The sequence below is a fragment of the Nicotiana sylvestris genome, chromosome 8, assembly GCF_000393655.2.
Source record: "Nicotiana sylvestris chromosome 8, ASM39365v2, whole genome shotgun sequence".
NCBI lineage: Eukaryota > Viridiplantae > Streptophyta > Magnoliopsida > Solanales > Solanaceae > Nicotiana > Nicotiana sylvestris.
In genome coordinates, this window is record NC_091064.1 from 54593876 (window position 1) to 54618608 (window position 24733).

Below are 24733 nucleotides of genomic sequence, written 5' to 3' on the forward strand. Positions count from 1 at the left end.
AATGAAGATAAAGGGTACACGAATTAAAGAAAATGAGTTTCGTTGAAGTTTGCCGATTAGGGATAAAATACGGGTCGAGCGATAATACCCAATATTTATGGACTAGTACCATATAATGTACCATATGACCGTGATAGTATGATGTATAAAGTATATTAGAAATGAATAATATTTTTAGGTAGTTCGAGATAATTCTTAATTATACGGGTAATTGGTCAATTATCGGGTAGCGGGACATTACCTAGCTAATAATTAAATTATGAGGTAATACATGGCAGTAAGGAAGCTCACAAAGCAAATGACTAAGTAGTCATATGAAGATTAGTGGCTATCTAACGTGTAAACAATCTAGGTGTAGATAAAATTTGGTCTCTTTTAAAAAACTTGGGTCTCTTTTCAAGCTTGGTTCATTTGGACAGAGAATAACTAATTAAACTATATGTCTTTCTTACTAAATTCAAATTCTCAAGAACAGACACTAGGCTTTAACCGGAAAAGCTTCCAAGAAATACTTGCAAACAATTCTAACGAGAATTGTTAGAACTGTAGCAACGTAAAATTTTGCGGTTCTAAAAGAGTACGGTGCAATCTTTTCCAAAAATATTATATGGATTTTCCCTACTCCAGGTATGTTAAGGCTATCCCTTCTTTCTTTTTGCATGATCCAAGTTATACAGAAGAAGCGAGCAAACACACAGTTTTCATAAATGACTTTATCTATAGAAATACTAGGGGTCTCTGTGTTCTTGATTCCCCATGTGATATATTATTATATCTTTTGTTCATGGGTCTCAAAATAATACGCAGTGGATAAAGTTTATCCGAAAAGAATATTGATATTTTTAACCTATTTTCATACATTTTATTCATTTATGCATGTACAGTGACCCATGACCATATGACATTATATACGCGTATTTATATGTATATATTTATGTATATGGGATTTGAGAAAAAGGTTACGGCGTTATATACACACCACCACTTGATCAGTTTGTATATGTTGATGATGTTGTCCACAGTGGCCGAGACAATATGATGGGATGCCTTCAGTGGCTTGATAATGTTATGTACACCTATACCCATGAATGACACGAAATTTATATGCATGTGCATGACATTATAAATGTTTCATAATTTACAAAGTTATTCAAATTTACAGATGGATCTCTTTATTCCATATTTCATCTATGTCTTTTATGTACTGATTTTCATGCCTTACATACTCAGTATATTTTTCGTACTAACGCCCTATTTTACGGGGGGGGGGGGGGCTTTTCATGACCGCATGTGTAGGTAGGCAAGCTAACGATCCCCCTTGTTAGGATCCTTGATTAGCGAGAGTTGGCGTGCTCCACTTGATTCGGAACGACTTTTGATTTTGGTAGGATATGCTTGTATATACACATGTGTATGATGTGACTCAGTCTCGTCTTTGTACAATTGTATTTATATTGAGGTCCGGGTACCATCTGGTAAGGTTTAAAGAGGAAGATATTCCGAAGACAACATTTAGGACTAGATACAGGCACTTTGAGTTTTGTGTTATGTCGTTCGGTTTGACCAATGCCCCAGCAGTATTTATGGATTTGATGAACCGTGTATTTTTGCCCTTTTTAGATCTGTTCATAATTGTATTTATCGACTATATATTGGTGTATTCTCGTTCAGAGGCTGAGCATACAGATCACCTACGTATTGTGCTCAGAGTTCTCCAAAAAGGGAAGTTGTATGCAAAATTCTCTAAATGTAAATTCTGGTTAAGCTCTGTAGCTTTCCTTGGGCATATCATTTCTAGTGAAGGCATCTGGGTGGATACACAAAAGATTAAGGCAGTGAAGACTTGGCGTAGACCCACAACACCGACGGAGGTTCGTAGCTTTCTCGGTTTGGCAGGTTATTACAGGAGATTTGTAGAGGGATTTTCTTCCCTTTCAGCACCTTTGGCAAAGTTGACTCAGAAGGGAGCAAAGTTTTAATAGGCTGATGCTTGTGAACGGAGTTTTCAGGCATTAAAGGATAGATTAACTTCAGCACCGGTTCTAACGCTCCCAGAAGGGACAGATGGTTATGTGATCTATTGTGACGCTTCAATCATTGGATTGGGTTGTGTGCTGATGTAGCATAGTAAGATTGTAGCTTATGCTTCTAGAAAACTAAGAAAGCATGAGAAGAACTAATTGACACATGATTTAGAGTTAGTGTGGTAATTGATGTACTAAAGATGTGGAGGCACTACTTTTATAGCGTCATGTTGATATCTATACGGATCATAAGAGCCTCTAGTATATCTTCAAGCAAAGGGAATTTAATTTATATCAAAGGAGATGGTTGTAGATACTTAAAGACTATGACGTTGATATTTTATACCATCCAGGAAAAAAAACATAGTAGCCGATGCCCTCAACCATAGATCTATGGGTAGACTATCATATTTACAGCTAGAAAAAAGGGGAATAGCCCATGAGGTTCATCAGCTAGCTAGTCTTGGAGTTCGGTTACTGGACTCAGGTGATATTGGAATTACTATTCAGGATACGATAACATCCTCTTTAGTAATTGAAGTAAAGGAACGCCAATACGAGGATCCTGTGTTAGTTCATTATAGGGATACCACCCCTCAAAAAGAGAAGATACCGTTTGAAATTACAGAAGATGGGGTCCTCAGATATCGAGGACGATTATATGTCCTTAATGTTGCAGGGCTGCGTCGACAGGTTATGGAAGAAACTCACTATTCTCGTTATTCTATCCATCCAGGAGTGACAAAGATGTATCATGATATCAGGGATGTATATTGGTGGGATGGAATGAAAAAGGATATAGCGGAGTTTGTTGCTCAATGTCCTAACTGTCAGCCGGTTAAGATTGAGCACCAAAAACCCGATGGATAATTGCAGGATATGGAGATTCCGACTTGGAAATGGGAAGTAATCAATATGGATTTTATCGTAGGCTTACCTTGTACCCAGCGTAAGCTCGATTCGATATGGGTGATTATTTATAGGATTACAAAGTCAGCCTATTTTCTGCCCGTTAAGACTACATATTCCGTAGAGGATTATGCAAGGCTTTATATTAAGGAGATAGTATGACTGCATGGTGTCCCTGTATCTATTATCTCGGATAGACGAGCTCAATTTACAGCTAACTTCTGGAGGTCCTTCCAAAAGGATTGGGGACTCAAGTAAATCTTAGTACAACATTTCATCCTCAGACAGACGGACAGGCTGAGCGTACTATTTAGACACTGGAAGATATGTTACAAACTTGTGTGATAGACTTCAAAGGTAGCTGGGATGATCATCTGTCACTTATTAAGTTTGCATATAATAATATCTACCATTCTAGTATTCAGATGGCTCCATATAAAACTCTTTACAGACGTAAGTGTAGGTCGCCTATAGGGTGGTTCGATGTTGGGGAAACTATGTTAGTAGGACCAGAATTGGTACAACAGGTAATCGAGATAATTAAGCTTATACAAGAAAGGCTATTAGCATCTCAAAGTCGTTAGAAGTCTTATACGGATAATCGACGACGAGACTTAGAATTTCAGGTTGACGATTTGGTATTCCTAAAGGTATCACTGATGAAAGGCGTTATGAGGTTCGAAAAAAGGGGAAAACTTAGCCCTCGGTACATTGGACCATATAGGATCATACGCAAGGTAGGCCAGGTAGCATATGAATTAGACTTGCCTTCGGACTTGGAGTCTGTACATCCAGTCTTCATGTGTCTATGCTCCATAAATGTATCGAAGATTCTTCTAGAATTGTGTCAGTTGACGATGTTCAGGTCACAGAGCAGCTATCATATGAAGAAATTCCCATTGCTATACGAGAGACAGGTTCGGAGATTGAGAACTAAAGACGTAGCTTCGGTGAAAGTACTTTGGAGAAACAACAATGTGGAAGAAATGCCTTGGGAGGCCAAGGAGGACATGAAGTCTAGATATCCCTACTTATTTCCTCCTCTAGAGAAGGGTCCGATTGAGACGTCACAACCTTAAGGTACGTGTATGGATTCTTGTGTTAGTTATTGTCATTGGTCATTATTGATTATTGTGGTCCTATGTGGCGTTGACTTATTGAGTTTCTAGAGGAAGAGTTGCTAGTAGTATTGTTACAAAGGCGGCTCTACCAATGTTATATAGATCCCGTAGAATTAAACATTCGAGGACGAATATTTCTAAGGGGGAAGGATGTTACATCTCGCATTTTCAAACGTTAAAGTTTCGTCTTCAGTTAATCAACGTAGACTCGACGATGAGTTTATCTTGAGGTTAACGTATTTATGCTATTTATAACAAGCGATAACTAAGTGTTATGAAGGATAATAAGTTTTGTTGAAGGTTGCAGATTTGGGATAAAATACGGGTCGAGCGATAATACCTGATATTTATCGACTAGTACCATACAAGGTACCATATGACCATGATAGTATGATGTATAAAGTATATTAGAAATGAGTAGTATTTTTAGGTAATTCGAGATAATTCTTAATTATACGGGTAATTGGTTAATTATCGGGTACCGGGACATTACCTAGCTAATTATTAAATTGTGAGGTAATACGTGGCAACAAGGAAGCTCACAAAGCCAATGACTAAGTAGTCATATGAAGATTAGTGGCTATCTAACGTGTAAACACTTAAGGTGTAGATATAATTTGGTCTCTTTTAAAAAACTTGGGTCTCTTTTAAAGCTCGGTTCATTTTGAACAGAGAATAACTAATTAAACTATTAAGTCTTTCTTACTAAATTCAAATGTTCAAGAACAGACACTAGGCTTCTAACTGGAAAAGCTTCCAAGAAATTCTTGCAAACAATTCCAACGAGAATTGTTAGAACCGTAGCAACGTAAAATTTTGCTATTCTAAAGGAGTACGGTGCAATCTTTTCCAAAATTATTATATGAATTTTTCCCTACTCCAAGTATGTTAAGTCTATCCATTCTTTCTTTTTTGCATGAACCAAGTTATACAGAAGAAGCGAGCAAACACACGGTTTTCATAAATGACTTTATTCATAGAAATACTAGGGGTCTCTGTGTTGTTGATTCCCCATGTGATATATTATTATATCTTCTGTTCATAAATCTCAAAATAATACGCAGTGGATAAAGTTTATCCGAAAAGAATATTGATATTTTTAACCTATTTTCATGCATTTTATTCATTTATGCATGTACAGTGACACATGACCAGACGACATTATATACGCGTATTTATATGTATATGGGATATGAGAAAAAGTTTACGGCGTTATATACACACCACCACCTGATCAGTTTGTATATGTTGATGATGTTGCCCACAGTGGCTGAGACAATATGATGGGAAGCCCTCAGTGGCTTGATGATGTTATGTACACCTATACTCATGCATGACACGAAATTTATATGCACGTGCATGACATTATAAATATTTCATAATTTACAAAGTTATTCAGATTTACAGATGGATCTCTTTATTCCATATTTCATCTATGTCTTTTATGTCTTTAGTTTTGTATATATTATGATTTATTTAGGCCTAATGTGCTACTTGTCTGCTTTTTACCGTTGATATTGTTGAACTAAACATTATAAATTATCTTCTCACGCGCACCTCTGAGTCTTCTTGAAATTAATATTGGAAATTTGCTTGACATTGCCCTCTTTCTTTGAGATAACCGAGGTGCTTGCACCCAGTGAATGATTTTTAGTCACACATATTTTAGGCGGGGAGCACCAACAGCTAAGTTGGAAAGCAATGCTACCGGTACGCTAACCCTCCTCGGTTCGAGTTGTCGGCTTGATTAAGCCAGTCTAGATACCTTTTTCACTAGGATTTTAAACCTAGAATAAGAAACCTCATGCCGGATATCCCTAGTAGGCTCATTTTATTTGCGTCACGTGTATTTGACTTAGCCGGACTCGGCACAGGGACCGGGTTCTATTTTAGGACAGACACCTTGCTGAGACCAGTATGTTCATGTTATGTGCTACCTATTACATTATTTGGGAGGCTTTCCTGTCAACCAGATTTGGGATAGATCAATTGAAAGAACAAAAAAAGTTCTCTCGATTACTGTACAAATGTCCATTATTCCAAAAAAAACTATGCGATCTAGTGTGTATGGTGTTAAAGACTAATTTTTATAAAAAATAAAAAAGAGAAAAGTCGTTTTTATTTAACTACTTAATGATCTAATTTATGCGGCGCGTAGGCAACCCCCAAAATGTTCGATTGAGATATTTCTCAAATCCAAATTAAGGTTGAAGATAAAAAAAGGGTGTAAAGAAATGCGATAAAAAAGAGAACGAAGAAAATAAAAACGTCAATCAGAAGCACTTACATGTCGTGATGAAACATGAAACCTTACAAAAGCATGTTATAGGTGGTAATAATATTAGGAGCATGACATATTACATATGTTCATATATGTGAAATTCTTAACCCTAACACGTTTGTTGTCTCTTAAATAGTAAGTTTAAGGTGGTTGGTTTGTGGTGAAACTGGCAGCACATTATTATTTTACCAAATCTTGGTGGTGGTCGACTATCTGACAAATGTTGGATGCGATCCCCGCCTGTGTTAACTTGACTAGCATGTAATCGATATAGACTTCCATAGTTTTTCCTAGGCGTTCTTGAAACATTTTCATTTCTAACCTCTGGTACGTGACTCCAGTATTCTTTAGGCCGAAAGGTATGACTTTATAACAGTAAGTCTCCTTGTCTGTAATAAAGGAAGTTTTTCCCTCATCTAAAGGATCTATTTTTATCTAATTATATCTTGAATAGGTATCTAAAAAACTCAACAATTCATGTCTTGCATCAGCATTAATTAGTTAATCTATGTGCAGTAAAGGTAAAGAATCTTTAGGGAAAGCTTTATTCAAGTCAGTGTACTCTACACAAACTCGCCAATTACCATTCTTTTAGGCACCACTACAGTATTAGCTGGCCAATTAGGATATTTTACCTCTCGAATAGACCCTATTTTTAAGAGCTTTGGTACCTCATCCTGATTCACCAGGTTTTTGAAGGATCCTTGTTTCTTTTTCTTCTGTTTGACAGGTGGATATGTCAGATCTTCATTTAGCTTGTGGGTCATCACCTCTGGTGGTATACCTGTCATATTTGAATGCGACCAAGCAAAGTAGTCTACGTTAGCTTTTAAGAATTGAAGTAACTTACCTTTCATCTCTACGCTCAGGTTAGTTCCGATGTAAACTTTTCTGTCCGGTCAATCTATAAATAGCAGCATCGCTTCGAGTACTTCAACTGAAGTTTTGATGTTTTTGTTCTCTTCTTGCTCTTGAATGATATTAGGCCTTGAGTCGCCCATCTCCAGTTGAGGTTTGTGTTACTAAATCCTCAACTGAATTCTGCAATTGCTATTTTTTGTCTGCAATATCATTTTTTATGCTTGAATCCACCACTGAATTGATACTTCTAGAAGCCTGTTGGTCACCATGGATTTGCCTAATTCCCCATTGAAAAGGGAACTTAATAACATGATGTAAAGTAGACGGAATGACATCCATCTCATGAATCCAAGGTCTGCCGAGAATCATATTATACGCTATGTCCGTATCTATCACTTGAAATTTCGTATCTTTGATTGTTCCTTTTGCAAATGTGGTTATCATTATCTCCCCTTTTGTAACAACGCTCGAATTGTCAAATCCAGATAAGGTACGTGCTTTGTGCACCAATTTATCATCGGCTTGCATCTCGTTTACCACTCTTAATAGAATGATATTTATAGAGCTACCTGGATTAATCAAAATCCATTTCACATTAGTATCATGTACAAGTAAAGATAACACCAGTGCATCATTGTGAGGGATAATCACACCATATGCATCTACATCAACAAACGTTATGTTGTCTTTTTCCAAAACTTGGCGAATTCTCTTTCCGTGGGTGATTGTAAATTTTGACGTCTTTTTTGCAGCCGTATACATCATACAGTTGACCTCCTCTCCTCTGCTTATCACATTAACCGTTCTTTTTGGTGACGAAGGGTGTGTTGGCTCCTATCTATTCATTATATATGCTGGTTTACCCTTCTCACTAAACAAATCGGTTAAATAACCTTGTTTTAACAAGTGCTCTACTTCACCTTGTATCAATCTGCAATCTACTGTTTAATAACAATGATCACTATGAAACTCGCACCAGAAATCTGGGTTTCTTCTACTAGGGTTCGATCTCATTTCTTTTGGCCACCGTACCTTATCTCCCATACTTCTTAAAACAACTACTTACTCTAAAGTGCTAACATTGAAACTAGAATCATCAATTGTTGCCTTTGTACTAACATTTCTATCATGCGCATCTCGCTCCTTTCCAAACATGGATGATGAACCCGCATCTTTATCCCTTAATCTAGAAACTTACCTCGGGTTTTCATTTTTAGAAAGTGAATCCCTTCCTCCTGATCCCTTGTAAGGTTTGTACCTGTTCTTACTAGACCTTTTTTCAGTTTCTGGTCGCCTCGAACTTGTTCTTTCATCTCCCCGTAACTAAGAGATAGTATCTTCTTCTATCCGCAGTTTTGTGCTATACCTATTATAAACATCATTCCAAATTGTAGCAGGGAATTCTCGTAAGCTTTCTTTGAGTCTCCTCGTAGCTTCTGAGCTTCTTTAATTTTGGTTACTTGCAAACGCTATGGCTGCCCAATTATCAAGTACACATGGTAACATCATTCTTTCATGCTAAAATCTATCCACAAATTCCCTGAGTAGCTATGTATCTCCTTGTTTTATTTTGAAGATGTCTTCCATCCTCTTTTCAACTTTTTGAGCTCCCGAGTGTGCTTTTATAAATGAATCTGCAAGCTCAGCAAAAAAATCAATATAATTTTCACGTAAAAGAGAATACCATGTTAGGGCTCCTTTTGTGAGTGTTTTTTGGACCAACACTGACTCAATTTCTTGCTTGTTAAGTCGTTTCCTTTCACGTCAGTTGTAAACGCAGTTACATGATCTCGTGGGTCAGTTGTTCCATCATACTTCAGAATATCAGACATCTTAAACTTTTCTGAAATCGGCAAGGGAGGGGCACTTGGCTTCTAGGGCTGTTGAGAATATTTATCAATATCCACTCCTTTAATCAGGGTGCACACTAGGTATCTACTATATGTGCTTGCTCTGCTCCTTAAGGTGCTTCTGCATTAAACTTTGTAAATCAGAATTATTTTGGTTACCTGACCTTCCATCACGAGATTCGGTGGGAGTTCCTCCACTATCTGAATTAGCAAGTCCCGGGCGTGGGTTCTCTATGGTTGCAGTGTTATTTGGAGTTGGAGTTGGTGGTACAGTTGGCAATCCACTAACGAAAGCTTGAAGAGCATTGTTGACGTGTTCCCAATTAGTTATTTCAATGCATCTTCAACAATTTGATCGTCCCCTTTGTTGATTATTCGCATGTGATGTTGATCTTTCAGGTGACCCTTCTTGGAAGTGTTGAGGAGAATTTTGGGGTGAAGGGATTGGAGTTTCATCCTGTTGTTGATTCTGTTGATTTTGTTGGTTGTTGTCGTTGGCAGTCAACATAATTGTTTGACAGAAAAAATGAATTTAAAAAGTAAAAAGATTATCAGCTTCCCGACAACGGAACCAATTTGTTTAACAAAAAAATGTATCTTTCGGTCAAAGCTTATATTTAGATGAACTTGGGTTACTGATAACTAAGAAATTTTGTACTTATATAGCAGTAAAGTGAATATATTCCAATATTGTCTCAGATGGATGGCTTTACAAATGAAATTCTCTTCCTTTATATAGGAATTTACAAACATAACGTTTCTTCCCTTTTATGGTCGAATCATTATGAACATTGATGACATTAATGAACTGTTATAACTGGCAATCGTAACTGCTTATGGAGATTCTGTAACGGCTTCAATTCTTCTTCCCCATTAATTAGAGGTTCGTGAATCTTCCCCTTCTTACTATCTTGATTCATTCAGCCCATATTTACTAAATGATTTAGATTCGAGCAACTGCATCCCTTCTCGTACCTCTTGTATCTCATGCATCTTCTAATACAATAATCCAGTTGTCACCTTCTTAGTGATCCACGTATCATGACTTGTCAGCCACACATACTTCCATGTATCATATTTATTTTTTACTAATACAGATAGCCCCCCACTAGCCGAATATTCTACAGTTGAGTATTTGGGAAGTGGTATGTATTTATGGCTGGAATTTTTGCCGCTGTTACCAATGTATTATTATGTTTTCTTCGAAACCAACACATCATATGTCACTTTCATTTAATGCATATGCCACGTGGCCTCTATCGATTGGGTCAACGACTCTTCAGTGATTTTTAGGGCTTTCTTGCGGCTGCATCAGTCACAAAGTGTCTGCTTCATTATGACGTCTCCATAACGACTTAGTTTACATGATGGTTGCTTCTTCTTATAAATAACCCATAAGGCCTTTAGTTTCACGAAAACCTTCAATCTACAATATTCTTCTTCTCTAATCATTCTTATTCTTCAGTACTCATTATTTTCGTGCATCCATGTCTTCATAAAACCCAAATCCTCGCAGAACTATAATTGTAGATGAACTTCCTCCCTCAACTGTTGCTGTTAGGAGTAGAAGAGGCGGTAAGTTACGTAGCTTAAGGTCCTTATCTGTGCGTGGGTCTACTTCTCAAACCAACGTTGTTGCCCCTTCTTTATCTAGGACTAGGGCTTCTTAAACCCATAGATCTTCTACCAGAAATAGGGAATCAAGTAAGCCTCTTTGAGAACCAACAATTGATGAAATTATTCCAGCAGAATTTTCTTTCTCCACTGATTGTGAATCAAATTAGAAACCAAGTTACTTCTATGACTTCCTATGATCGTGCCGATGTCTATCCATCTCAGATTACTGATGGCTTGATTTCTCTTGTGCGAAGAGAATGCTACAAGAAACCCGATTTTATGATTTTGGTTCCTGGACCAAACCAAAGGATAACTTCGTTCCTTGCTGGCTATTCTTTCGTTTACACATATCCTTTTACATTAGGTTTCAGGCCCCTTATTGATCCTGTTATTATTGAATTTTGTCATTTCTTCAACGTTTGCTTAGGATAGATCGATCCTATTGTATGGAAAGTTGTTGTATGTTTATGATACTTATCTAATTTGGCCTCTTTACCCTTCACCTCTCAACACTTGTTTCATCTTTATTCCCCTAAATTGTTCTGTTAAGGGGTTTTTACTATATATACCTGAAGCAAAATGGTATTGGTTAGCCCTGAAGATGATAAGGATCATGGCTTGTATGCCCATTTCGTTGCTGCTCCTACAAGTGGTTTAGTGGGTGAGGAGAGCATGCCTTTTTCGGATAAATGGAATTTTTCATGTAATTTTTTTTATCTTTCTTCTTTTATGACAGTGGAAGAAGACGATCTTATGGACGTTTGTTCTCTTTTTAGCAACCATAGAAGTTGTTGATTAAATACCAGACTTCCATGCTTGGGTAGAGAAGTTGTTATCGGTTGCTCATATGGAAATAAGGTCTTGGAAATACCTTTCTCATAGGTTTGGCTGGAAAGTCAAAACTCATGGTATCCCTCCTTTTAATTTTTTTCCTTTCTTTCGTATTTACTTGGGGATTTCTAACTTTTTTCTCTGTTAGGATTTCCCATTCGAGGCATCAGTGCCGCGTCTATTACTTTATTAAGGCTTTCTTTTCTCTTGCTCAAGAAATGATTTTGAATTCCTCATCAAAGAGAAAACTGAGAGAGCTCATGGCTCTGAAGGTGAAGAGGAAAAAGAAGAGGGTTCCTTAGTGTGCATGCCTCGGGCTAGGAGGTGCGTTATTTCAAATGATGAAGTCACCCCTACTCTAAGATTAGTTCCCGTGAAAGAGCCCGAAAGTGTCATTTTAAGGAGCTCTGATGAAGAGATGAATGCTGCACCTCATGACTCTACCAATCAATTATTTTCTTGTGGGTTTGATAATGAAGATTTTGACCATGTTTCTGAAGAAATACCTCTCGCCTCCTTTCCAGTGTCTGCTCCTATTGGTTCTCAAGTTTTTGCTCCTATCGTTACTACTACTGCTCCTCCCATGGTTGTTTTTACTTTCTCAACTGTCCCTACTGCTACCACTTCTCGTGTTGAAGTTGGTTCTTGAAGTAGTAAGATGATAAAATAATGTTACCATTGAAGTCCCCAAGGATGGTAATCTTTTGAAAAAGTCTTGCCAAGCTGATGTATGGCTAAAACCTCAGATTGGCCTAGATGAGAAGTCTAAATCGGAAAGTCACAGTTCTTTAACATGGATGAATGATATTTTTCATTCATCTTTGAAGGTTTAAGCCTTGTACTTTTTCTTTTATTTCCCTCATGATTTTTTATCTTTGTTTTATAATCACTTCTTTCCTTTCTTTTGTAGATCAACTTGATATGCACAGAGCTTATGAAGAGAATTGTTAATACTGCGCAGCTAGTCAACGATTATCCTACAAAAGCATACACCTAGAGGGAACAATACGAGAGTCTTCAATTGGAAAAATAAATTTTGGATGAGGAGAAGTGTGCTTTGGAACAGCAAGTACAAGTGATGGCATTAGAATTGGCAATTGAGAAAGCCTCTTACAGTCAAGTGGGAAAGGACAAAGACATTCTTGAGTCTTCATTTGTGGAGAAGCTTTCTAAAGCTACCGAAGAAATTAGAGGTTTGAAAGAACTACTTAATTAGAAGGAGATTTATACCGAAGAGCTTTTTTAAACGCTCACTCAGGTTCAAGAAGATCTTCGTGCATCTTCAGACAAGCTCAAGTTCTATGAGAGATTATTCGCCCCTTTGAAGTCTTCTTATGATGCTTCTTTGGCTGAAAGAGAAGAGTTGGAGGCTAAAATTGAGCAATGGGAAAAGGATTATGGGGCCCTTGAGGATAATGCAACTCTTGATGCGGTTAGTATAAAAAATGAAAATAATGTGCGGAAAATTCCCTACTTCTACATATTTATTTTCCCGATTTAGCTATTGTATATGGGTAAAATTGGGGATAACGCATACCCCGATTTACTGGTGAATAAAACGGAATGAGGTTGAACACACGAAATGGAAATAGAGGCTGGGATCACTTTGTATTGAGATCCGTGAAAAGTGAATGATGTGCTCACTATTGGGCCTGATAAAGCGACGCACCCTGGACTTGAGATGAGTTCTAAGACCTTGGAAAACATGATAGATGGTTACACTCGATGGATAGAGGGTGGTGATATTCGCACCCAACCGGATATCACAGTGCAGATCTCTCTCAATGTCGGTTAGGGAACAGTAATTAATGAGAAAAGAAGATTTTTACCTTTTTTAGACTTGTACTAGCTTGGGATGAAACTCTCCTACTATATAAGGGAAAGTTTTTCTTTTATAAAGTATATTGTAACACGCAAATCAAAGCAATACAAATTCATTTTTTGCCTTTTAGCTACTGCAGAAGTTCTTATTTAATTATTATGTCCTCCATTCATAACTAGGCTCAAACCAAAGGTCCAATCAAAGATAAAATCACTGTTCAACCTGGGTTTAGACTAGTTTATATCATTACAACTGGTGTGATCGTTTATTCTATCTTTAACTTGTTTATCTAATATTCTTAATTTTTATTGTTAAATCAATCCACATATCCTTAAAACTGCGTACAAATTTAATTGTTATCCAATTTCTGGGTAAGCAGTTTAGCCCCCATCATGGGGCTAAGGATAATAGTGGTGATTTGACACAAATCTCTATAACACACTTTGTTTTACGCTTGTTCTTTAAAGTATTAAATTCAGGTCAACTTAAAAATGTTGAATTCTCAGTCTACCCACTTGAACGTTAATGTTGAGTCTGGCCGTCATGGCAAAAACAATAATTTAGTGCCTAGAAACGACGTGCCTCCTGCTGATCCCAATGGTGTCACAGTTACCGATCCAGTCGATGCTAAATCACAAATGGCCATCAATGTTAATTTGCCAGCTGACCCCAAAAACAGTGTTCGCAGGGCACCCCTACCAACAGCTTAAGAAGCGGAAAAAGGCGAAGGTGATGTGGTAAGCCTATGACTAATCTTCTAAATGTTGCAGGCTCAACAGGCAGCAATAGTGCATCTGCAGAATCAAAGCCATGCCCCCAATAGGGTCTAGCCCGAACAATCCCGGGAAAACGGCCGAAGAAATGAACAAATCACCGAGAGACCAGGTGTAGCTGAGCCCGGGGTCAATCCCGAGATATTGAAAATGCTTGAAGTATTAACGAAGCAGGTGGAGTCAGGTGATAAGAAAATTGAGGCTAATGACAAAAAGATGGAAACATACAATTCTAGTGTTGATTATATCCCGGGGCAGCCCCAATACTGAAAGGATCGAACTCCAAAATATCTTTCCAAAAGCCTTTCCCTCCAAGCGCAAAACCAAAACCAATCCTAAAGAGGTTTCCTATGCCTGATAAAATACAATGGGACTACGAATCCAAATGAACTGTTACTTCCTACATATACCCAATCAAGGGAAATGATTTAGAGGATGATGAGATCGAGTTAGTGTTATTGAAGTAGTTTAGAGAAACTCTATCCAGTGGAGAGATGATATGGTATCATAACATACCCCCAAATTCCATTGACTTGTTCGCTTTCCTTGCTGATGCTTTCGTAAAAGACGATGTCGGGGCCATCAAGGTCGAGACAAGGAAGCCAGACCTTTTCAAGGTTAAATAAAGAGACAACGAGTTCGTGTCAAGGTTCTAGATGGAGTGGATGGACCTACCTCCGCTTGTAGATGACTTGGCCGTTCAAGCATTTACTTAGGCGCTTAACCCCCGAAGCTCTTTGGCTTCACAACAGCTAAAACAAAATTTGGTACTTGGGCCGACATCCATAATAGGTACTAGTCAAAAATCAGGGCTGGGGACGACCAACCCGGATCCCCTTCTAGGTCTGTTTATCCTATCAAGGCCCATGACAGGTCTAAGAGAGATGTTGATCATGAGCTAAGGCCTATCCGGGATTGGTACCAATCGTGCAACGGGGACCTAAGGGGAAATAGATTCGTGCATCAGCCCACAACGAACAAAAAGAGAGGCGATCGAGGGCCCAATAGTAGAGGTCTGATGAGAAAAAATGGTTTCGACAGGCTGCTCAAGAGTAGGGAAGCATCAATATTAAGCTCAGGAGTAGGGAAGAATTAACGAAGCGGGTAGAGTCAGGTGAGAAGAAAATTGACGCTAATAACAAGAAGATGGAAACATACAATTCCAATGTTGATCAGATCCCGGGGGCACCCCCGATCCTAAAAGGGCCGGACTCCAAAATATTTATCCATAAGCCTTTCCCTCCAAGTGCAACACCAAAACTGATCCTAAAGAGGTTTCATATGCCTGATATCCCCAAATACAATGGGACCACGAATCCGAATGAACATGTGACTTCCTACATATAAGCGATCAAGGGAAATGATTTAGAGGATGATGAGATTGAGTCAGTGGTATTGAAGTAGTTCAGAGAAACTCTATCCAATGGAGAGATGATATGGTATCATAACATACCCCCAAATTTCATTAACTTGTTTGCTATGCTTGTAAATACTTTCGTAAAAGACCATGTCGGGGCCATCAATGTCGAGACCATGAAGTCAGACCTTTTCAAGGTTAAACAAAGAGACGACGAGATGCTCAGGGAGTTCATGTCAATGTTCTAGATGGAACAGATGGACCTATCTCTGGTTGCAAATAATTGGGACATTCAGGCATTCACTTAGCCGCTTAACCCCCCGAAGCTCTTTGGCTTCACAATAGCTAAAAAAATTAGGTAATTGGGCCGACGTCCACAACAGGTACTAGTCAAAAATTAGGGTTGAGGACGACTAACCCGGAGCCCCTTCTGGGTCTGTTTATCCCATCAAGGCCGAGAACAGGTTTAAGAGAGTTGTTGATCATGAGCCAAGGCCTATCTGGGATCGGTACCAACCATATAACGCGTACCGAAGGGAAAATGGGTTTGGGCGTCATCCCACAAGTATTGAAAAGAGAGGCGATCGAGGGCCCAATAGCTCAGGTCTAATGAGCAAATATGGTTTTTATAGGCTGCTCAGGAGTAGGGAAGCACCGAGATTATTAGAGTATAACTTCAACATTGATGCTGCCAACATCGTGTCAACCATCGGGCGCATCAAAGAGACCAAGTGGCCCTAACCATTGGTCTGAACCTACCGAAAGAGATCCTAACTTAATATGTAAGTATCACGACACTCATGGTCACATGACAGAGGATTGCTGACGGCTAAGAAAAGAAGTTGCCCAGTTATTCAACTATGGATACCTCTGAGAGTTTCTGAGTGATTGGGCCAAAAACCATTTCAGGAACAGGGACGCCAACAAACAGATCGAACAATAGAATCCTCAGCACGTCATCAACATGGTAATCGGAGGGGTCTATGTCCCCCAAGGACCAATGATAAAACGCATTAAATGTCTACCACGAGGGAAAAATGCACCCGAAATTATATCCGCGAGGGAACCATTTTGTTCAGCTATGAGGATGCCGATTGCATCATGCAACCTCACAATGATGCGCTGGTAATATCTGTACTTATCAATCAATATCGAGTTAAACGTGTGTTGAATGATCTTGGTAGCTCAGCCAACATCATCATATCAAGGGTCGTAGAGAAACTGGGGTTACATAACAAATAGTGACAGTAGTTCGGGTGTTGAATGGATTTAACATGGCATGAAAAACCACTAAAGGGGAGATAACCATACCGGTGAACACCTCCGGGACAATGCAAGAGACAAAGTTCTACGTGATCGAAGGGGACATGAGGTATAATGCTTTATTTAGAAACTAGTGAAGCACATTTTGAAGGACATGAGGTATTACAACTGAAGAACTAGCCTCCGATACTTTCAAGTAGGGGACATGGTGTTGAGGAAAGTAAAACAACACACCAAGAACTTGAACAAAGGGAAGCTGGCCCGAACAGGGAATGATTGTATCAAGTTGTCGGAATAACCAACAAAAGCTCATCTAAACACGAAGGGGGACGACGTACAACTACCAAAAAACTAGAACGTGACACGCTTAAAATGGTACTACTTCTAAGGTATGAACTCAATTACTTTATAATCATGTTATAAATCGAACTAACGTATGCAGCTAATCGGCCATTTTAATTTTCCTTGAACTGGTTTTGTCCCGAAGTGGATTTTTAAGCATGTTTTTTGATGAGTCTACAGTAAAATGTGCTACCTTAGATTTGAAGACCGGTTTTAAACCAAAATCAATGATTGCTTACTTCAGATCAACAATATTCAATCCCTCATGAGTTCGACCTCGAATACTGGTGGCCATTGCCCTTGGATTAAGATATTTAATAAAGACAAGGAAAAATTGTACATGCTAAAAGCTAATGCTTGTTGATTAGGATTCATTGTAAGGCAAAATGGTTGTATGAACCGTGCCCGCATAGTCCACTCTAGCCATGGAACAAGTTTTTATGCACCTTCAATCGTGTACCTTGCATACTTAGAAATGCAAGAAATTTCTACTTCCCTTGCACTTTTGTTACTGCGCATTTTACTTCTTTGATAACGGATCCTAAAGCCCGCGGGCTACCCCTACTCAGACACGGTAATGACAGAAAGGCAAAATATTTATATACTCCAAAATATATTTACAAAGACATGATAGATGGCCTCAAAATAAACAAAAGAAAATGTACATGAGGAAAAACTAGATAAGTAATAAGGAATCTACGCTTTTTCTTAACCGGATCCTGACTCGTCGCTAGAATCACCGGAGCCCTCAGAACCTTCAGAGCCATCGGGACCCACAGGCTTGTAAATCTCCTTTACCTCATCCTCAAGCCTCTGATCTTCTTCAAATTCGGCTGATAGGTCAAAACCTCAGGCATGGATCTCTCAAGGGTCTCTCTCCGGATAGCTGCTTCATTTACTTAGTCTTCGTCTTTAAGTGGGTCTTGGCTACCTCCTTATCAGCCTTGTACTAGGCCTTTATTTCCATGGCATTATTAGGGGTTGCATCCAATTTAGACCTCAGCACGACATATTCTTGTCCGAGAGCATCCCGTTCCGCGACAACCGAGCTCAATGTGCCCGGAGGTCATCATTTAGCCGAGAGCACTTGTCGGCTTTGCCTTTCGCCACTCGGAGTTCATTCTCAACTAATGCCAGCTCCGCCTTCTCAGCTTCCTTCTCCAAAGCCAGCATGTCCATCTTACCCTTACATACTTTGTTAATGACCTTGACCTCATCCATCTCATCCTGAAGTTGGTCGATCTGGTTTATCTTCTCTTGGACCGACAAAGTTGTGTTATTCACCATGACTAGCTGCTCATTTTTAGCCTTAAAGATATTTCCCTTCTCAACAGGTCGGTATGTTCCCGCTTCAAGGCCGAGGCCCCCTATGAGCCTTTTCCAGCTCGGCCTGGAGAATCGGGAGGTCTTTGAGGGCCTCGTCCTGCTGCTCACTTAGGACCCTATACATGTCATTCTTCTGGACCCGCTCTGTAAGCTCGGACTCAAGCTGTCTATTCTCCAAGCGGTATCAATGGAAGCTTTCATCATGAAGCACTGAAGCCTGAAAAACAAGGAAGTTAGTAGAGGACATCAAAAACCAAAATGAGATTCACAAAAGGGTACTAAAGGGCTCACACCTTACCCAGTTCAGTTCCTGTTGAACCTCGTTGAAGATGCTCAACGTGCCCAGCTCGATCATCTTTGCATGGTCCTTCTTGGTACCAGGCATCGGAGGTAGTTTGCTACACCCACAAGAGCAGACATGACCCGGGCATCCTCTGGAATTGTAAGAACGACCATTGTCTTGCGCTCGGGGTCCACGCTCGAAGTGGGGAATTGCTTCACTAGTTTTGGGCTCAAACTAGGACCGTCCTCTCTCGATGGTACATCCTTCTTCATGACCTCCATGTGACCAAGCCCAAAAAAGTCCTCCAATGCAGCCATATCCATGTCGTCGAAGAACGAGTTGAGGGCATTGTTGGGGCCCTGCGCCACCTTGCTTGACTTCTCTTTGCCCGCTTGGGCCTGTTCGAGTATAGACTTAGTACAGTAGGGTGTCCTACGATGTCAATGACACTGGTAGCCTCCTTCGGGACAGGGTTGGCTTCTTGGGCAGCCACAACCTTTGTCTCTCACTCTAGTTCCCTAGTAAGAAGGAGATCGAGCTAATGGTCCTCTTTCTCGATCGTTACATGCTCCCCCTTATTGAGGGTCGACCTTGAGCAACATAAAGGTCATTCTCCCCGGGCTCTTCCCTGAGCCGGTAGAGAGAAATGAGGTTCAGTACCCTAGACTTGGTGCTCTTTTTGGGCTTCTGCACCCGGATGGTCATTTTCCTCTTCTTCACCCGGCGCCCAGAAAACCTGAGGACTTTCTTTTCTTCTTTTTTTTCTTCTTCTTCTCCTCATTCTCGACAGCCCCAGGCTGCCCCAAAACGGAGGGTTCAGCAAGCGAGGATGGATCCTCGTCCATGTCCAACGACCTAAGATCTGTGGTCTTAGGCAAAACTGTAAGAAAAGTGAGAAGGTTAGCACTGTTTAAGTCGAGAGCATGGTGGTAATTATTCAGGGAAAAACCTCACCATAAGAACGAGCTTCCCATTTCCCCTTCGAAAGCTGGCACCATGCGTGCTCAGAGTATGACTTCTGCCTACAGATCCCATCGATCTAATCCTTGAATCGGGGAATTTCATTGGGAACTCGGGCAACAACTATACAACAGCAAATGCGAGCAATAAGAGAAGGAATAAAAAGAAGTTAATGGTTAAGGAAGACAACACTTACGAGACATGTTACACTTCACACAGAATGACATAAAGTAATTAGGGATCAGGTATTCAGTTTTCACCCAAACGAACCTTCCCTACCAGCCTCGATCTCGGTCCTCATCGATGCTTGAGAAAGAAACCTTGCTTGCTCGGCGAACGAGCTTGCTCAGCCCCCCTCGGAAAATTTAGGGACTATATAGGTGGAGTAGATGGTCGAGGGTGAACCGAGGGTTTTCAGTATTGTCCACAAAATGACGTAAGAGGATCACGATCCTAAAAAACGATAGGTGGATTTTCCGAAGGCACACCTTGTACCTTTTACAAAAAGGGGTAGGAGTAAACACTAAAGTACCCCTCCATGTGAGTAGTAATATCGTCATTGGTTATGGGGACGGCCACTTCCTTACCTTTCCATTTACAGTTTGCTCGGACTATGGGTAGGGTTTCTTCAGTGATTAAGCATATGTATATCCATGCTCCCTCACCTCGGTCTTCTTGACTAGAGGCCTTCTCGACCTTGAAGTCTCCTCGATAGAGCAGCCCCTGGGTGTGAAGCTCTTCATGGGATGCTCTTGATCCACCTCGGGGGCTGCCACCTTGGCACCCATGGCCGGGTTGGAAGACGAGGGAGCCATTTATTGAGGTACGGACTTGGAAGTTTTAGCTATTGTGATCTGGGAAAATATGAAGATTTGAAGGAAAAGTATGAAGATTTGAAGAGAGAATATGAAGATTTGAAGGTGGGACGACGATAGAAAGATCTGGGTTGGAAATCCAAGGAGAATATACGAAGATTAGAGATAAAGATATGAATATTCAAGAAACGACATATGAAGATTTGAAAAAGTTAAAAGCTGTTAGAAAGTTCGAAGGTAAAATGTAGAATCAAAAAGTGAAAGAAGTAAAAAAGGTCAAAGTTTTTATAGGAGAAAAATTGTCAATGCATGACATTTCACATTCGAACACAGTCAGCTGGTGACTGACACGAGTCCAAAGTCAGAACGATGCGACTGATGGGACATTTCGGTTTATCTGTCACCACAGTTGTAACATACGAAGGAAGGAACCGGTGTTCATCTATCGTTTTCCATCATTTCGGCAAACCTACTCTCCGAAAAAACGAGGGGACTATCTGTATACGGGTAAAATCGGGGATAACGTAAACCCCGATTTTCTGGTGAAGAAAACAGAATAAGGGCATGAACACACGAGATTGAAATCAAGGGTGTGAGCCCTTTGTATCGAGATGCATGAAAAGTGAACGATGTGCTCACCATCGGGGCTGATAAAGCGACGCACCCCGGACTCGGGACGAGTTCTACGACCTCGGAAAACACGATAAACCGTTACAGCCGATGGAAGAGGTCCGTGATATTCGCATTCAAAGGATATCACAGCGCAAATGTCGCTCGATGTCGGTTACAAATAAGAAATTAACGAGAAAGGAAGATTTTTACCTTTTTAAAACTTGTACTAGGGTGAAACTCTCTTACTATATAAAAGGGAAGTTTTTCTTTTATATGGGACATTGTAACTCACAAATCAAAGCAATATAAATTTATTTTTGCTTTTAGCTACTGCTGAAGTTCTTATTTAATTATTTTGTACTCTGTTCATAACAGGACTCTAACCAAAGGTTCAATCAAAAGGCAAAATTATTGATCAACCTGGGTTCAGACTACACTATAACATTGATTTGGTCGTTTATTCTGTCCTTAACTCGTTTATTAAATATTTTTGATTATTTGTGTTGAATCAATCCACATATCCTTAAAACGATGTACAAATTCAATTGTATTCAATTTTAGGATAAACAGCTATATAGTGCTTTTAAAAAATTTTAGTACGTAAATATTTTTATTAAAGAGGTGACATAATTAGTGATCATGTTATTATACATCGATACTGTAAAATTAGCCAATTACATCAAGTTATTTACTTTATTTTCTATATTACTAATTTAAGCTTACTATAGACATTTACATCATTAGTGCAGAAAAATTAAACTCTCTGCTACTTGCTCTATCCATGCATGAAACGTTAGTTATGAAGAAATGCTGACGCATATGAACAACAAGAAGGGACCACAGTCAGCTGCTAATAATTCGTCATCTTTGCTAAATTAGGCACACCATATCGCGTATTGAATCAAAGAAAAAACCAAATTACTATAACTAATTTTGCAAAATCCTGACACATTTTATCCTCTATTTAACCTTTTCCCGTTATCCAGTCCACTATAAATACAGGCCATTCAAACCAAAAAAGAAAAACAGCAAAGAGATTTTAGCACATATATATAAAAGACATATAACTAAAGTCCCCTCAAATCCAAAAAAGAAAGAAAATGAAGGCTGTTGCAGTAGCAGTTGTTGTTGTGTTAGCCATGGTTCAGTTCATAGCTGAACCAGCACATGCCATCACTTGTGGTCAAGTGGACGCTGCTTTGGCTCCTTGTGTACCATATCTTACTCAGGGTGGGTTATTTTATGAGTTTAAGTTATGTGCCTTGACTATATATATATATATATACTCTCTATTATTGCGAAACTTTTAAGTTTAAGTTTTGCATTTTAACACATTATAACAGGTTAGATTCAATTACACTAATAGTGTAATTTGTTTATGTCATCAATTTATATGGATATAATTTAAACTCTTATTTTATTTGAGTGTTGCTCACGGCTCATGTTTTGTTTTGTAAGATATATAAGCCGGTGAATTTTGTTTTACTATTTTCTGATTCTTTTTCCTTTTCTCAACTCTATCTAAAAGCCTCACTTAAATTCTTCATTTTATTTTATGGTTGTCGATCTTTTACAAGGTGGTGAGCCAGGAGCAGCTTGCTGCAGTGGGGTGAAAAACTTGAAAGGAATGGCTGCAACCACAGATGACAGAAGGACAGCTTGTAACTGTGTTAAGGCAGCAGCCAACCGTTACACAAACCTTAAAGATGATGCTGCTCAGGCTCTTGCTTCTAAGTGTGGTGTCGCCATGGACGTCCCCGTCTCCAAGACCATCAATTGTGATACGTAAGTTTTATGCACTGAAACTATAAAAAAATATTTGGAATATCAATTTATTAAAAGCAATTACTACAAGTTAAGTAAACCTCTTAATTACAAGTATGGGCAACTTGACATTACAAAAGTTTGTTATGCTATAAATGTTTATAAGTTAAATCATTTATAAATAAATAAAAAAAGAACAGAAAATGACCTAAACTGCCCCTATCTTTGCTATATGGTTTATAGATACCCTATGTCCACCTATCCATCCAAAAAAAACACACGACATTAATTATATTAACAAAATTGCCCCCGCGTCTAACGGTAAAATTTGGGGGCGTTCAATTTAGTGACTTGAAAGTTTCTTACTGGGCCACGTGGCAATCTCGGCTATAACAAAAAATGGGTCTTATTTCGACCCACTTAATCCGACCCAAGGTTTTTAACCAGGACATAAAATAATACATTAACCCACAATTTCACAAAGATATTCTTACACAAGATTCGGAAGGCCATCACCTAATAAGTGATCGAATTTATCTTCCACTAGAGCGTCGCTTCTGCAGCCAAATATCAGCTTTCTTATTCGTGGAGCGCTATCAAACTGCGTGATGTGTAAATAATGTACCTCATAGGTATCTAAAAAATAAAATCTTCTAGAATCTCTTTTAAGCAGAAAAAAATCCTTGCAAACTCACTAGTATTTACAGATTCTACTGGCTTTCTCTCTTTTCTAACGCCTTTAATTTCTCCTCGTCCGGGTAAACTATCCAGTGCACAGTAGACTGTGCAAGCTTGGAACACCCACGTTCCCTTGAATCCTCCATAAAACTGATCAATTTGTGTCTCAGATCTTGAACCTTCTCATTATTGCAAGCATTTATAAAGCATGAATATTCTGATTTAAAGGAAAAAAGTGTTAGTGCTCAATTTGTGATTTTAGTAGTTGTGAAGATGGAATCAGAATTATAAATCAGATTTTACCTACATCAATTTCCCAAAAACAATCTTGAGTATGGATATCTTAGTGAAGTACGGGTCGTTCTAATTTAAAAATGGGATTTTATTGGATGGGTTAATGTATTTTTGAGACATATAAGAAAATAAGGTCAATTTTTTGTTTTAGCCCGAGATTGCCACGTGGCCCAGTAAGAAATTCTCACGTCACTAAATTAAACGCCCCCAACTTTTGCCGCGAGGGCAACTTGTTAATATAATTAACGTCGTGTGCTTTTTTGGACGGATAAATGGACGCAGGGTATCTGTAAACCTTTTAACCAATTATAGGGGCAGTTTAGGCACTTTTCCCAATAAAGAATTTGCATGTTCACTTCTATAGAAATAAAAGATAAGGAAACTGAATTTTAGCGAAAAAGTTACCCTGAAAATGATTTCATATAAGAACTCTTCTTTTTATTAGTTGTATACTTGTATATATTAATAGGTAGTGGGACTGTTGACTGAGGAAATGTGCTGATCTTTTGTTCTTTGTAATGACTTTGATTTTATGTCTTTTGCTGCAGAATCAGTTATTAATGAGCAGCACGGTGTCAGGAATAATGCCAAGGAGATGGCCATGATATGTTGGTTATATTAGATATATGTTGAGTATAGTTTTCTTGAGGGAACGTTTATTTATTAAACCTGGGGTCGTGAGGCTCCCTCTCTGTTGTACAATTACTATGCAGTAATATACTACTATAGTGCTCCCTTTTTGTTCATCACTTCTCTGATCCAATTTATATGTGGCGGATTTGACTGGCCACCGAATCTTAAAATAAAGAATTTTTAAAAAATTTGTGGGGTAAACAAGCCATAAAATTTATATAACTATAAATCACCTTATTAAGGGTAAAATAATAAATTTAGAGTTAAATAGTTTCTAAATAAAAAAGTATGACCATCATTTTGAGATAGAATAAAAA

The 24733-nt window shown here is 38.9% G+C and overlaps 2 protein-coding genes across 2 annotated transcripts; one reads left to right on the forward strand and one right to left on the reverse strand.

The window, feature by feature from the left end:
• Positions 1 to 7385: 7385 nt before the first annotated feature.
• LOC138875054 (uncharacterized) lies at positions 7386 to 7958 on the reverse strand. Its single transcript, XM_070153863.1, has one exon. The coding sequence runs from the start codon at positions 7956 to 7958 to the stop codon at positions 7386 to 7388; it is 573 nt and encodes a 190-aa protein (XP_070009964.1).
• A 14189-nt stretch (positions 7959 to 22147) lies between these two features.
• Positions 22148 to 22836, forward strand: LOC104244404 (non-specific lipid-transfer protein 1-like). The gene is made up of 2 exons (XM_009799813.2): positions 22148 to 22277; positions 22625 to 22836. Exons 1-2 carry the CDS (start codon positions 22148 to 22150, stop codon positions 22834 to 22836), a joined length of 342 nt encoding a protein of 113 aa, XP_009798115.2.
• Positions 22837 to 24733: the final 1897 nt, after the last annotated feature.